Source organism: Halyomorpha halys, unplaced genomic scaffold (genome assembly GCF_000696795.3).
Source record: "Halyomorpha halys isolate HHAL.00 unplaced genomic scaffold, Hhal_1.1 Scaffold2404.1, whole genome shotgun sequence".
In the NCBI taxonomy this organism is placed as follows: Eukaryota; Metazoa; Arthropoda; class Insecta; order Hemiptera; family Pentatomidae; genus Halyomorpha; species Halyomorpha halys.
This window is the reverse complement of record NW_027105101.1, coordinates 44,865-57,007: the sequence shown is the minus strand read 5'-3', so window position 1 is coordinate 57,007 and position 12,143 is coordinate 44,865. Positions and strand designations below refer to the sequence as shown.

At 30.1% G+C, this 12,143-nt stretch overlaps 1 protein-coding gene across 1 annotated transcript in view; it reads left to right on the top strand.

Moving 5' to 3' along the window:
* Nucleotides 1-3,881: 3,881 nt before the first annotated feature.
* The window catches only part of LOC106691486 (lachesin), a gene marked incomplete at both ends in the record, with an annotated part of 42,537 nt that continues 34,275 nt past the window's right edge, over nt 3,882-12,143 (top strand). The window contains 1 exon segment of the mRNA XM_014437273.3: nt 3,882-4,089. Within this exon segment, the coding sequence (XP_014292759.3) occupies nt 3,882-4,089 (208 nt within the window).

The following is a 12,143-nucleotide window of genomic DNA, read 5'->3' as shown; positions in this document are numbered from 1 at the left end:
TAAAATGAAATATTGAGATATATTAAAAGAAAAAATTAAAATGCTTCAGTGGGGAAGTTAACCGTAATACTTAATTTTTTCGTCTGATCGAGAGAGAAAACAAGATCCACGCAATCTTAAGATAGATAAACAATATATATTATAAAATTAGTGAAGCATTCTAAAAATACACATCACTGAAGATTTATACTAAGAAATTTTGACAACATGCAGGGCCCTGAAATGAGCAAAAGTCCTAGTGCTCCAAACGGACATGCTATTCCTTTCACACAAGTGTTCTGAGAAGGCAAATAAGAAACTTGTATGTTTTGAATTACAATTTTTGTGGTTTGAATGACATTAACTATATATGTCATTTTATTTAGTTTTTCTTTATTACGATTAATTATCGTTATCCTTATGAAATAAGATCTTATAACTAGTAATTAGATAGTATTTCAAAAAACTATAATGTATGTACCTGGGATGTTACAGCAACTTTTTCGTTAGTAAGAAGTGAAATTTTATTTTAGGATTTTGTAAAACCAGCTATAAATATTTTAATTTTTTTGTAATACTTTGTATTTATTGATAGATATTACTGTTACTACCACACAGTTGTTGGCTATAGGTAATAGTGATGAATGATCGCATTCATACTAATATAAAATAAAATAAGAATAAAAATAAATAAATAAATCAAAAAAATCGGTTTTAAAATATATACAAACAAAAGGATAAACAAAATGAACATAATCAAATTATGTATATGAAAAAATAAATAAATAAAATAACACAATCTCTAGTCACATTAAATATTTTATATACAATACTCTTATATACAATTAAATATTTTAATTGAATTCGCTTGTTCAATGCATAATTAACTAGTATTAAATATCAGATAGGTCGTTTCCTCGTTGAAATAGTTTAATAGAATTTAAATGAAGAATTAGGAACATAATCTTTCACTAACGTACTTCTAATTTTGTTTATTTGAAACAGATATCCAGTTTTCATTGTTAGCAATAATGCAAAATAGATAAATGAGACATATTAATGAATTTTATGAATAACCAGATGGATAAAAAGGAAAAAATAAAGAATGGAGCTGTATTATTGGCATATACAGCTGTGAAGTCTGGGGAGGGGGGCATCATTTACGAAAAGGAAAAAATTACAATCTTTTCAAAATAAAGTCATAAGAATTGCAGTGGATGTTCCTTGGTTTGTAAGAAACAGCCAATTGCATCGGAAATTACAAATAGGGACAATTGGGGATGACATCAAAAAAATGTTCATGAAGTTCCACTCCCAGTTACCGACAGTTAAAGGAGCAGTGACCTATAACTTGGGAAACCCAACGACAACCCGAAGACTGAAGCACGAGTTGCTAAAGGACATCCTGTTATAAATTCTATATTCATCAGTTCTGTTATTGTCACTCTAAAATTTTATTTTATCTTAATTTCATTTTTTTTCTCCTCATCTTTTTTATAAATTTACTTTCTTTTTCTGTTAAATCCATAAATGTTATTGTTTTTGTTATTACCTTTACCTTAATCTTTTATTAAGATTATTATTTTAATCTATTTATTTTTTATTTATCTTAATTTTTTGTTTTATTTATAACAATGTATATAGTTGGGGATGTCTTTTGTATGGGACTATACCCTTCTATAATCAATCCTTAAAAAAAAAAAAAAAATGTATCTCTTACGTAACAATGTAAGGCCCACCAGGCCGATCTGGTATTAAATAAATAAGTAAATAAATAATATTCTTGGCAGAAACAAAGTTAATATTCGTAATTTTAACCTTTAAAACATATTTCCTTTTAATCCACTCCTACCTCACTGATAAAACCTTTAAAGTAAATCATAACCTAGCCTACTCATCTCTCTTTTCTCAGTCCGCCGGTGTTCCTCAAGGAATCTTAGGTCCCGTTCTTTATACGGTTTATACAACTGACATCCCAACCCACCCTAACACAGTCCTAACAACATACGCTGATGACACATGTATACTTTCTGTAAACAACGACCCAACTAATGCATCACAAACACTACAGGCACACATAACATCTATTGAAGAATGGTGTAAAAACTGGAGAATCAAAATAAATCCTCACAAATCCCACCAGATCACCTTTACTCTCCGTCGTAAACCTCTGCCCTCCTGTCCTACAGTATCCTTTCTAAATACACCACTAATGCCTGTTGAACAAATTCGATACTTAGGACTCCATCTTGACAAGAGACTTACTTGGAATCCACACACAAGACTGAAACGACAAGAAACTGCTCGTAGATTCCGATTGCTACAACACTTACTTGACAAACGCTCTAAACTTCCCATTCACTACAAAAAATTAGTATACACTACAATAATCACACCAATTTGGACATATGGAATTGAGCTCTGGGGCTCCATCCAATTCTTCCCGCATCCAATCGTTACAATCCAAAATTCTACATAAAATCCTTGATGCTCCTTATTACATCACAAATAAACTCATTCACAAAGACCTTAACATCCCATTCGTTGCAGATTTGACCCAAAACAGATATGCGTCTTTTCATTCCAAACTCCTTAATCATCCTAACCCATTAATTCTTAATCTTTCATCCTTAACAATCCCTGATAATCCTCCGTGGCATCTGAAAAGAAGATGGCCACGGGACCTTCTAATTTAAATTAATGTTTGAAGTACCTCCAATGGGTGGTTCCTTCCCAAGATTTTCAAGTGTATATGAAACATACTACATATTTACCTATTGTATAATTTTGTACAGTTCTAAATTACATTAAATAAATAATTAAAAAAAAAACCTTTAAAAAGCCCTGAAATATGCACTGGATTTTATATTTTTGAAGATGAGGTTTTTGTTGAAAATTACCCTTTGTTTAACAATCACACTAGTAAGAAGGCAAAGCCTCTTTTAATGCGCCCCTTAGTTATGTTTCTTTTATTAGTGTTCTGTTTAATATCCCTCAATATGGCATTCGAGTAAGGAATAAGCTTGAGGTTAGAAAGCATAGTGACCCAGCGAGCGTGAAGGATATTCGACAAAAGAGGGGTCCACTTTGTGAATTTCCCAGCGGTGAGGTCCTTTTGTGGTCTTCGTTCTGGCTTCGTATTGGCTAACCAGAGTGCATTTTGGAGTATCCATTTGTTGCCCTTTTCTCGATCTGAAATTAACCATCATATGATTTTTTGGGTACATACTGTAATTTTATTTATAGTAATTATTTATTCGATAATATATTCAGTTCCTATTTAGTTTTGTTCCTTCCTTTTGTATGTCCTACATTTAATCGTAAAAATGACAAGGAATAAGAAGAATGGGTAAAATTTATATTCGTAAGAATTTTCATTGATGAGTTTCATCTATTACTAGGCATTAGTTGATAATAGACTATGTCTATAGGGTGTCTCTGCACACCAAACAGTTTGCATTTCAATGTTAGACAAGATAAGTAGGATGTCTCAAATGCTATGAGATATTTTAAAGAGAATTTTAATTATTTATTGAGGATTGAGTATGTATCTGAGCTTTTAAATAAATTTAAAAATGTTCTAATAGAATGTTAAAGAAATTGCAACCGAGGAGTAAATGAACTCTTAGATATCAGAACTACTCAAAGATAAAAAAAAATCATTAATGAATGCTGTAGAATAGGATTTCGTTGCTTTATGATCTAAGATTCAAATTTAAAAACCGATATGGACTTAAAAAAATTTTTTTTTTATATTAACTTGTTAATTTTTATTTTATCTTTTGAACCCATTTAACAGGTTTACTGCTTATAAAAATTCCCAAACAGTAGTCAAGCCAAAGTAAAATAAATCTTTAATTTTTATATCTGAAAATTTAAGTGGAAACAACAACTTGTTGCAGGTTGCTTGGGTTCGCGTGGATACCCAGACCATCCTTTCCATTCATCACCATGTCATCACCCAGAACCCGAGGGTATCGCTCTCCTACAACGACCACAGGTCTTGGTACCTCCACATAAGCAACGTTCAAGAAATTGACCGGGGCTGGTACATGTGCCAGGTCAACACAGACCCTATGAGGAGTAGGGCGGGCTACCTTCAAGTTGTCGGTAAGTTTTATCAGCATCTTTTTTACCATCTAAATATTTCAAGTTTTACATTAATATGATTCTAACATAATATAATTACAAGATTACTAAAAAGCTAGGTATGTAAGTAAGAGATTACAAAATCTGCAAACTCTAACAAAACTGTTTGTTAAAAAATTCTTTCTGATTTAATTCGGCAGTTGTTGGCAATGAAAATTGAAAATGAGTCCTCTACCCAAGAAGGCCACTTATATGCCAAAACTGAAAGTATGTTTGATTTGACCACCTTTCTCCTATCATTTGAATTATTAATTGTCAAAGGTAAGACTCTTTTTAGAGTCATCTCTGAAAAAATTAATCAAATGTCAGTTTTAAAATTTTTAGATTCATGGATTGGTTGTGGATTTTTAATTTTTTTTTAAATTTTACCAATTTAAATGTTATTATTAATTATTAAAAGACAGAAAGATACTGTATAATTAATAATATTCCAATAAGTAATACTTGAAGAAATAAACAACAATAATGGGCAAATTTTTAATATATATGAAAATATGTTACTTTAAATCTCTATTTAAACCTCTCCCTTCCATTGAAATTCGTTTTACAACTAATGAAGACATGAAGAAGAGCAGTATCTGATGGCACCTCTAATTGGAGACCTCTAACAGAATTAATTGTTAGACGAACAGGTCTCTCGTCCAAAGCCTCTTCAGTCTTCTGTTGGACTTTGGAGTTTGTGGATTCCATTTATTTGTCTGTTACTAGTTCATCGTTGCTACTTACCACGTTAAGACATTATTTATAGTTATATCACGTAAATACTTAAGTGAATTACTTAAAATATTTTCCTGAAATTTTTGAAGCTTTTCTGATGAGTATATCAGTTGTCCACAATATCTGTCCAAGTAGATTTGATTTTATATGTATGGAAAGAAAAATGAAAAATGTGAAGATCTAACCGTAAAGATAAGAAATTAAAAAAAAAATAATGGAATATTTCAAATTCTATTTTTTGCTTTCAAATTTATAAAAAACTTCGGAAGATTGAAATTTAAAATAATTTGAAATACAAATCCATGTATCTTCGACGTCACCAGGATTTGGGAATATATAAGCTATTTAACTCTCTCTACAACAATTCCGCTTGACGCTAATTTATTTAACTTAAATGAACTTATTAAATTAATTTATTGTAGTAAAATAATCCAGGTGGTCTATGAAGATATCAAAATAATATTCTTTTACTATTTTGATAGCTTTATTGACTGCCACCCGGACCAGATTCCCACAATCTACTTCATTAGTATACTTTAGTTGACCGTACTATCTTCTACCAATTTAAATTAATTTATTTTAGGATACATGTTCAACATTATGAATTATGTGTGTAACATCATGGATACAAAACTTCGGTACATGTTTTTTTAAAAAAAAAATAATAATGCTTTACAATAGTATTATAATACACTCATATTGGATAGCTTGTTTGTACTGGGCATTAAGGTCCAACGGAAAAGCATAGAACTGCAGTGTTCACCTTGAAATTATCTTATTTTCGTCTCCATAAATTTTCTAAGTTTGTATGTTAAAATTTTAAATTAAGAACTTCTCATACTACTTGACCAACACTTAAAAACCGTATAAATAAATTATAAAAGTATTAATAAATATTATTTAGCTCTTAATTTTGATTATTCCAGGCGATTTTAAGATATTATACACCACTTTGAAGTTGATTTTTTAAGTTCGAGTGGTAAATAAAGCCTTCGTTTTCAAAGAACGAATGGACGCCCACAAAGCTTGAGTGTAATCAATATTGGGCCTATAACTGGGATATTTTATTTCATTGGTAGGTAGTGGCCCTTTACTTGATGAGGAAGAACCGATATAAAACACATTGTATTATTATTAGTAAATAGATCTAATATTATTTAAATGAACAATCGAATTTTCTGCCGCATGTGAAATGGTCAACCGCACGTTATAAATTAGTAGCTCATAATTAGTTTTTAAATTAATAAGGTAGGTGTTTAAAGATCATCTTTCAAATCTATAGATTAAAGAACTATAGGCGTATTAATATCGAAATAGACTCAGTCTCATATGAATACTTATAAAGTTTTTTTTTTTTGGTTTTGTTTTATTTATTTATTAAATTATTTTATTTTATTAGTATTATTATTTTTATTTATATATATATTTTTATTTTTTAAACTTATTTATCCATTCAAGTGTTTCTTGTAACCGGCTTTTTATTATATTTTCCTTTGAATCTAAGTGTTAGTCTTGTTCTCGTAAAATGTATTTATTTGATTGTTTTTTGGTAAATTGATCTACTGCTGTGACTATTATTAACGGTCTGATCTCACATTGCCGTCTAATAGTGAATTTGTAGCGAGTCACTGAAGAGGATGAATTCGGGATAGCGAATTTGTTTACCAGGTGAATTATAAATTGTAAAATTGAAGGAACATAAAAGGGAAAGAAAAAAAGAAATGGATTGAAATATCTGTATTTGGTGTATAGACCGAAATTGCTTGTAAAAGGAAACTGTAGCGGAAAAAATTGGTTTCTTTCTATTTTATTATACCATGTAATTTATATATGTCCGATTACGGATTGATTTGTATGCTTTGTGATATAGCAACCTGATGTATTTGGGCAGCATTGATGGATAAAGTATTTCTTTCTCAACTTACAAAATACAAAATATTGTTGGAAGATAGTCTGGGTGGCGGTGTCAATAAAGGCATCAAAATGGTAAAAGAAAACTATTTATTGTTAACCAACATAAGGTAAGCTTTCCTAAGGGTTAGCCTAGGAAGTGGGAACATTTTTCTATACCTGATTTTCCCCTTTTTTCTCAGTCGTTCGCTCTGTTTTAACCTGACAGCTGATTACACCTATGTTTATTGTTTATTTTTATCAATTTTCCTAATATCTCCCTTTCACTTATTACTATACCTCACCTATCTGTTCATTCTTTTACACCTACCTCTTTACCATATTTATAATTAATTTTAATGAGTAGTCTCCTACAGTTAATTAGTCTAGATATGTATTTAGAACTTTTATCACACCTGGTTATATTTATTAGTAAATTGTTTCCATCTACATATATATTCCTTATATTGTTATTGTTAATTATTTTTAATGTACTTTATGAACATAAAGTTGTTTTGAAATGTTTTTATTTTAATGTTTTGTCAATTTTAAAATGTTTGTATCTTGTTTTTCATTTAGCCCTGACGAAGCCCTGTAAAGTTAGGCGAAACGTTGGTTAAAAGTAAATTGATTTCTCTTACTATTTCGATACCTTTATTGACTATCTTCCTATGATCTATTTCATACGGCCAACTATCTTTAAAAAAAAAATCAAGGTTATAGTAAAGAATAATAATTTTCTGCGAGTTTTATTAATGTCTTTATTATTTTATTATTATTAAGGAAATTACCATGGAATATTTTTGAGGAAAAATGTAAGTTTGTAAAATAGAAAAGTCTGATAAAATTTACCTATCGCTTTTGAACTGAATTGGACGTATTCCAAAAATAGCACTGTAGATTGCGGTTACTTTATTTACTGAGATTGTCCTACAAACTTTTTAAAAGCAATTAGAGTTGTTAAAAATCTATTCCAATTTACGGAACAAACTATGAAATATCCCAAACACGTAATAAAAAAATTTTTGTTTGTTCAATGTATTACTTTTCTGGATGCATCGATATTAAATTTGAATTAAAATAATTTTTTATATTCTATTCATGACTTTTCTTAGGAAACTCCGTCAACACACGTGAAAATGTAGTAAGAAAAATAGGATCGCTATAAATTGGAAATTTTTACTTAAATAAATAAAAGTATATGCAATCTATTTTGTATTGTGTATGTTTTCTTTATATTTACTAATATAACTTTAAATTAAAAATGAAATACATGTTATAATAGTTTTTATTCATGAACGAAACACATGTGAATTGATTCTACAAAAATTTAAGTATCATATTACCAATTGATTTAAAATAAAAAATATACTATTTAATTGTTTTCAAAATACTTTTTTATTCTTTTGAAAATTCCAGAAGCAATTCAGAGTTAAAAAAATAACGCGACTGAACACCCCCTTTTTAATAAGGAAAATATCTTTTAATTTTTAATAATGACTCAAAATTAAAAATACAAATCTTAAATCAATCAAATCTTATTCGCCTAGAATATTTAATTATGGCACAAATACAATAATTTCAACTTACTTTTTCATTCATAATCGAAATAATTATAATGATCTAATTTTATATATTAAGATTTTTATTTTCATTTAAATGTATATATTATTCTTTTAAGGGGTTTTTTGTATATAAAATATATAATATGTGTAACATGGTAATTCTGAAAAGTTTTAAATCTGAGTTTTTAACAGGAAACTTTTAACAAATTCTGGAAAAACAGTTTGCATGTTTGTGATTTTGAAGGTAGTCAAACTCAAAACTAAAATTTTCCCGATTCTGTTATAATGTATTTAATAATTTTTTCATCATTCAAGACCTCAAAGTTCCTTATATTATCGATTTGGCTAGAACTAGAATCCGTTCATGATAAACTTCCTCGCCATCCAAATACACTTGTTTCTTAGCTGGCATCTCTTTCAGTGAAAAGAAGGATTGAGATCTTCTCCTCTAGAAATTTTATTGGAGTTCTAACACAATAAGTTTTTTTTTTTTTCTTATCTCCTGGAGCAAAAAAGAAGGCATTAACAACACAATAAGTGAATTTAAAAAAACATATATATATTAAGGGAATCAACTTAATGGAATCCAAGATCCCGTAGATTTCAAATATTTTTTTCCACATGGAAAACAACTACATAATACTAATTAATCCCGATATGCTATTTACTTACCAGCCAGAGACTGGGCTTTGAATCCCGACGCATCCTTTTGCCCTTTCGCTTGAATGCTATATTTATCCTGGAGAGCTCGAAGATACAGAGCACATATTTAGTGGGACTGAGAGCTGGCCTTACAATAACTTCCAATACAATAGGCACAGAAGGACTGTGGGAAAAGCCACTGTTTATACAGACCCCGGCAGACCATGGTCTTTATCTCTTCTAATAAATAGGAGCTGACTATCTGGGGTCTACCACACCTCGCGTAGTGCAGAAAGTCCCTTATCTCTTCTCCGTGCTCCTCCTTACGTTCTTAGATATTCGGGATAGATATCGGCGTGCGTCATGGAGGAATCGCTGTTTATTTTGTATCTCAAAGCTTGTATGTTGATAAGCCTATATTTATATTACTTTTTTCTTTTTACTTACCACAAGCAATGTTACTTCTCTTCGACTTTAACACAAAGGAATATTTGTTAAATGCAACACTTACATATTATTGGAATATATAAGGAAAGAAATGTTGAGTGAAATTTAATTCGAGAAGAACGGCTCTAATTAGAAACTTGTAATACACTGTAAACCTCTCATTCGTTTCAGTGAGATACTAGAAATCATCAGTTGATCCTGAATATATAAAAGAAAAGGATATCAATATTAATTTAACTCATAAGTTAGGAAACATTAAAATGTAATAAAAAAAAACTTCATTTCAATTTTTCAAATATGATTTAACAGGAAGTTCAGTACAACTCCACTCAATCGGAACAACTAGCTGTAAATGTACAGTAAATTTATAATTAATTAACACCTTATTAATTAGTTAATTAATATAGTACGAAGAAAACACTAATTTTCAAAACATGCATATCTGATCGTGGTGTAGAGAGATTTTGATAGTAGTTTAGTATTATGAATTGGCCAAAATAATAAAATTAATAGAAATTTAATTAGTATAATAAAAATATAAATAATCATAAGTGGTTTGGGCAATTAGCGTGCAATAGGAAGAACAAACTTTTATAACTTGGGCAAATCAATTGTTTAGTATCTCCTTGGTTATGGCCTGAGGGCCGAAACAATGGAGAGATATATAAAAGAATCAAGTTGAGAGAAAAACAAAAAGAATCAAAAGAAAATTGTGGTTTTATTTAATTTACTGACTTAGAAAATTATTATTTGAAATTAAAAAATCTTTCTTACTTAATACAAAAAATCTTCCTAATATACCGGATTATTTTTTAATATACACTGATGGTTCCAAATCCGAAAGCTCGACCGCTTCTATTTCGTCACTCACGATTCAACGCACAAGTTTAAATTACATAAGTTATGCTCAGTATACACCGCCGAACTCTACGCGATAGCATCAGCCCTCCATTTTTGCTTTTCAATAATTCAGAAGACCATAGTAATAATATCAGATTCGTTGAGCTCTCTAAAAAGTTTAAGAAACATGTACCCCGAACATCCACTCATCATAAGAATTCAATCTTTTCTTCAAAAATTATCACAGCAAGGTAAATCCATTATTTTCATATGGGCTCCAAGCCACATTGGCATTGTTGGTAACGAGCTCGCAGACAAAGCTGCCAAAGAGGCACTCACGCTCCCTGGCCAAGGCACCGCCGTTCTTACCCCATCAGAACTCAGTACACCCCTTAAATTATAAATATTAGAAAAATGGCAGGCCAAGTGGGATGAAAGCTCTCCCAGTAAATTAAAAGAAATAAAACGATCAGTAAAACCATGGTCGACATCCTACCACAACAGCCGCAGGGAGGAGGTTGCTCTGGCCCGCTTGAGAATAGGTCATACTCTCCTCACGCACTCTCACCTGATCAGAAAACTGCCACCTCCAACGTGCAAATATTGTCAGTCCATTCTTACGATTAGACATATTTTCGAAGAGTGTACTCACTATTTGCCAACAATTAACAGGATAGGACGGACCCCAAATTTATCCGAAACTCTCGCAGATGAGGAAGCTAAAATTACACGAGTATTTGAATTTTTAAAAGCATATCGCCTTCTTTATAAATTATAACTCCTCTTCGATTTTTATTTTATTTATTTATTTTTTAAAATTATTTTTCTATTTTTTTTTTATTTTTCTATTTTTTATTTTATTTTATTTATTTTTTCTACTTTTATCATACCATAGGCGTTGATGAACAGAGGGTTTTACGCCTTTAAGCAACAATCAACAGCAACAAAAATCTTTCTAAAATAGATTACATCATGTGTTTCAAGAACTTTATATTTTAAAGTATATTAAATTTTTAATAGTTATTATAATCATATTTCATTCCTATTAGCTTGAGTTTATCATATATATCACTTATATATACCATATTTTCTCAGCACCTATTTCGTCCGAAGCTATCTTCACCTTTAGTACTTTTACCAATTGTGCTTTGAAACATTTTTTTCTTCTGACAGTTTCGGTAAAGTTTAGTTAAAGGTATAAAGGCAGAAACGTGTGTTATACATAAGTGAATAAAGGATTATCCAAATTAAACACTGGTATAAGCGTTGCTAAGATCATAGTCTTATAAGGATTAAAAAGAAGACATACATTTCAGATATAAATTAATAAACTATTAAATTAAATCTTATCAAATGATGATTACAAATAAATTTCGAGTGCAGAAGTCGCTCGTTTTCAAATTCTTCGCTTGTCTTCAAAACACTATTTTTACTTCAGCTTAATTTCTGTGACCCAAAATCGATTATTTTTATTTTTATATAAATATCATTTATTGTTAAATAATTATTATAATCGTGTTCTACATGAATTTTTTTTTATCTAGATCTTTTATTTTTCAATTTCATTTTATTTTCCGGTCAAGAAGAGCTTGCCATGATTTAATTTTTAACTAGAGATTGTCTGTACTAATTCGATCCGGGCACAAAGCCTATATGTCCCGTTATATGAGCTTAATGAAACACTAAAAAATTAAATAATATCGCTCACGAGGCCCGGTTCTTTTCCAAGACAAAGCTGTTTTATGCATGACTTCATTACACAGGTTCCACATTATGGTCCGAGGCAGAAATTTTAATCTTTCACCTGACGTAATTATGTTCCTACATTGTGTACGGAGACTAATTGGGTATGTCGCCAGGCATGCTTAAATATTTCATTGCGTTTTATCTGATGCATGTGTGCCATAGTGCCCC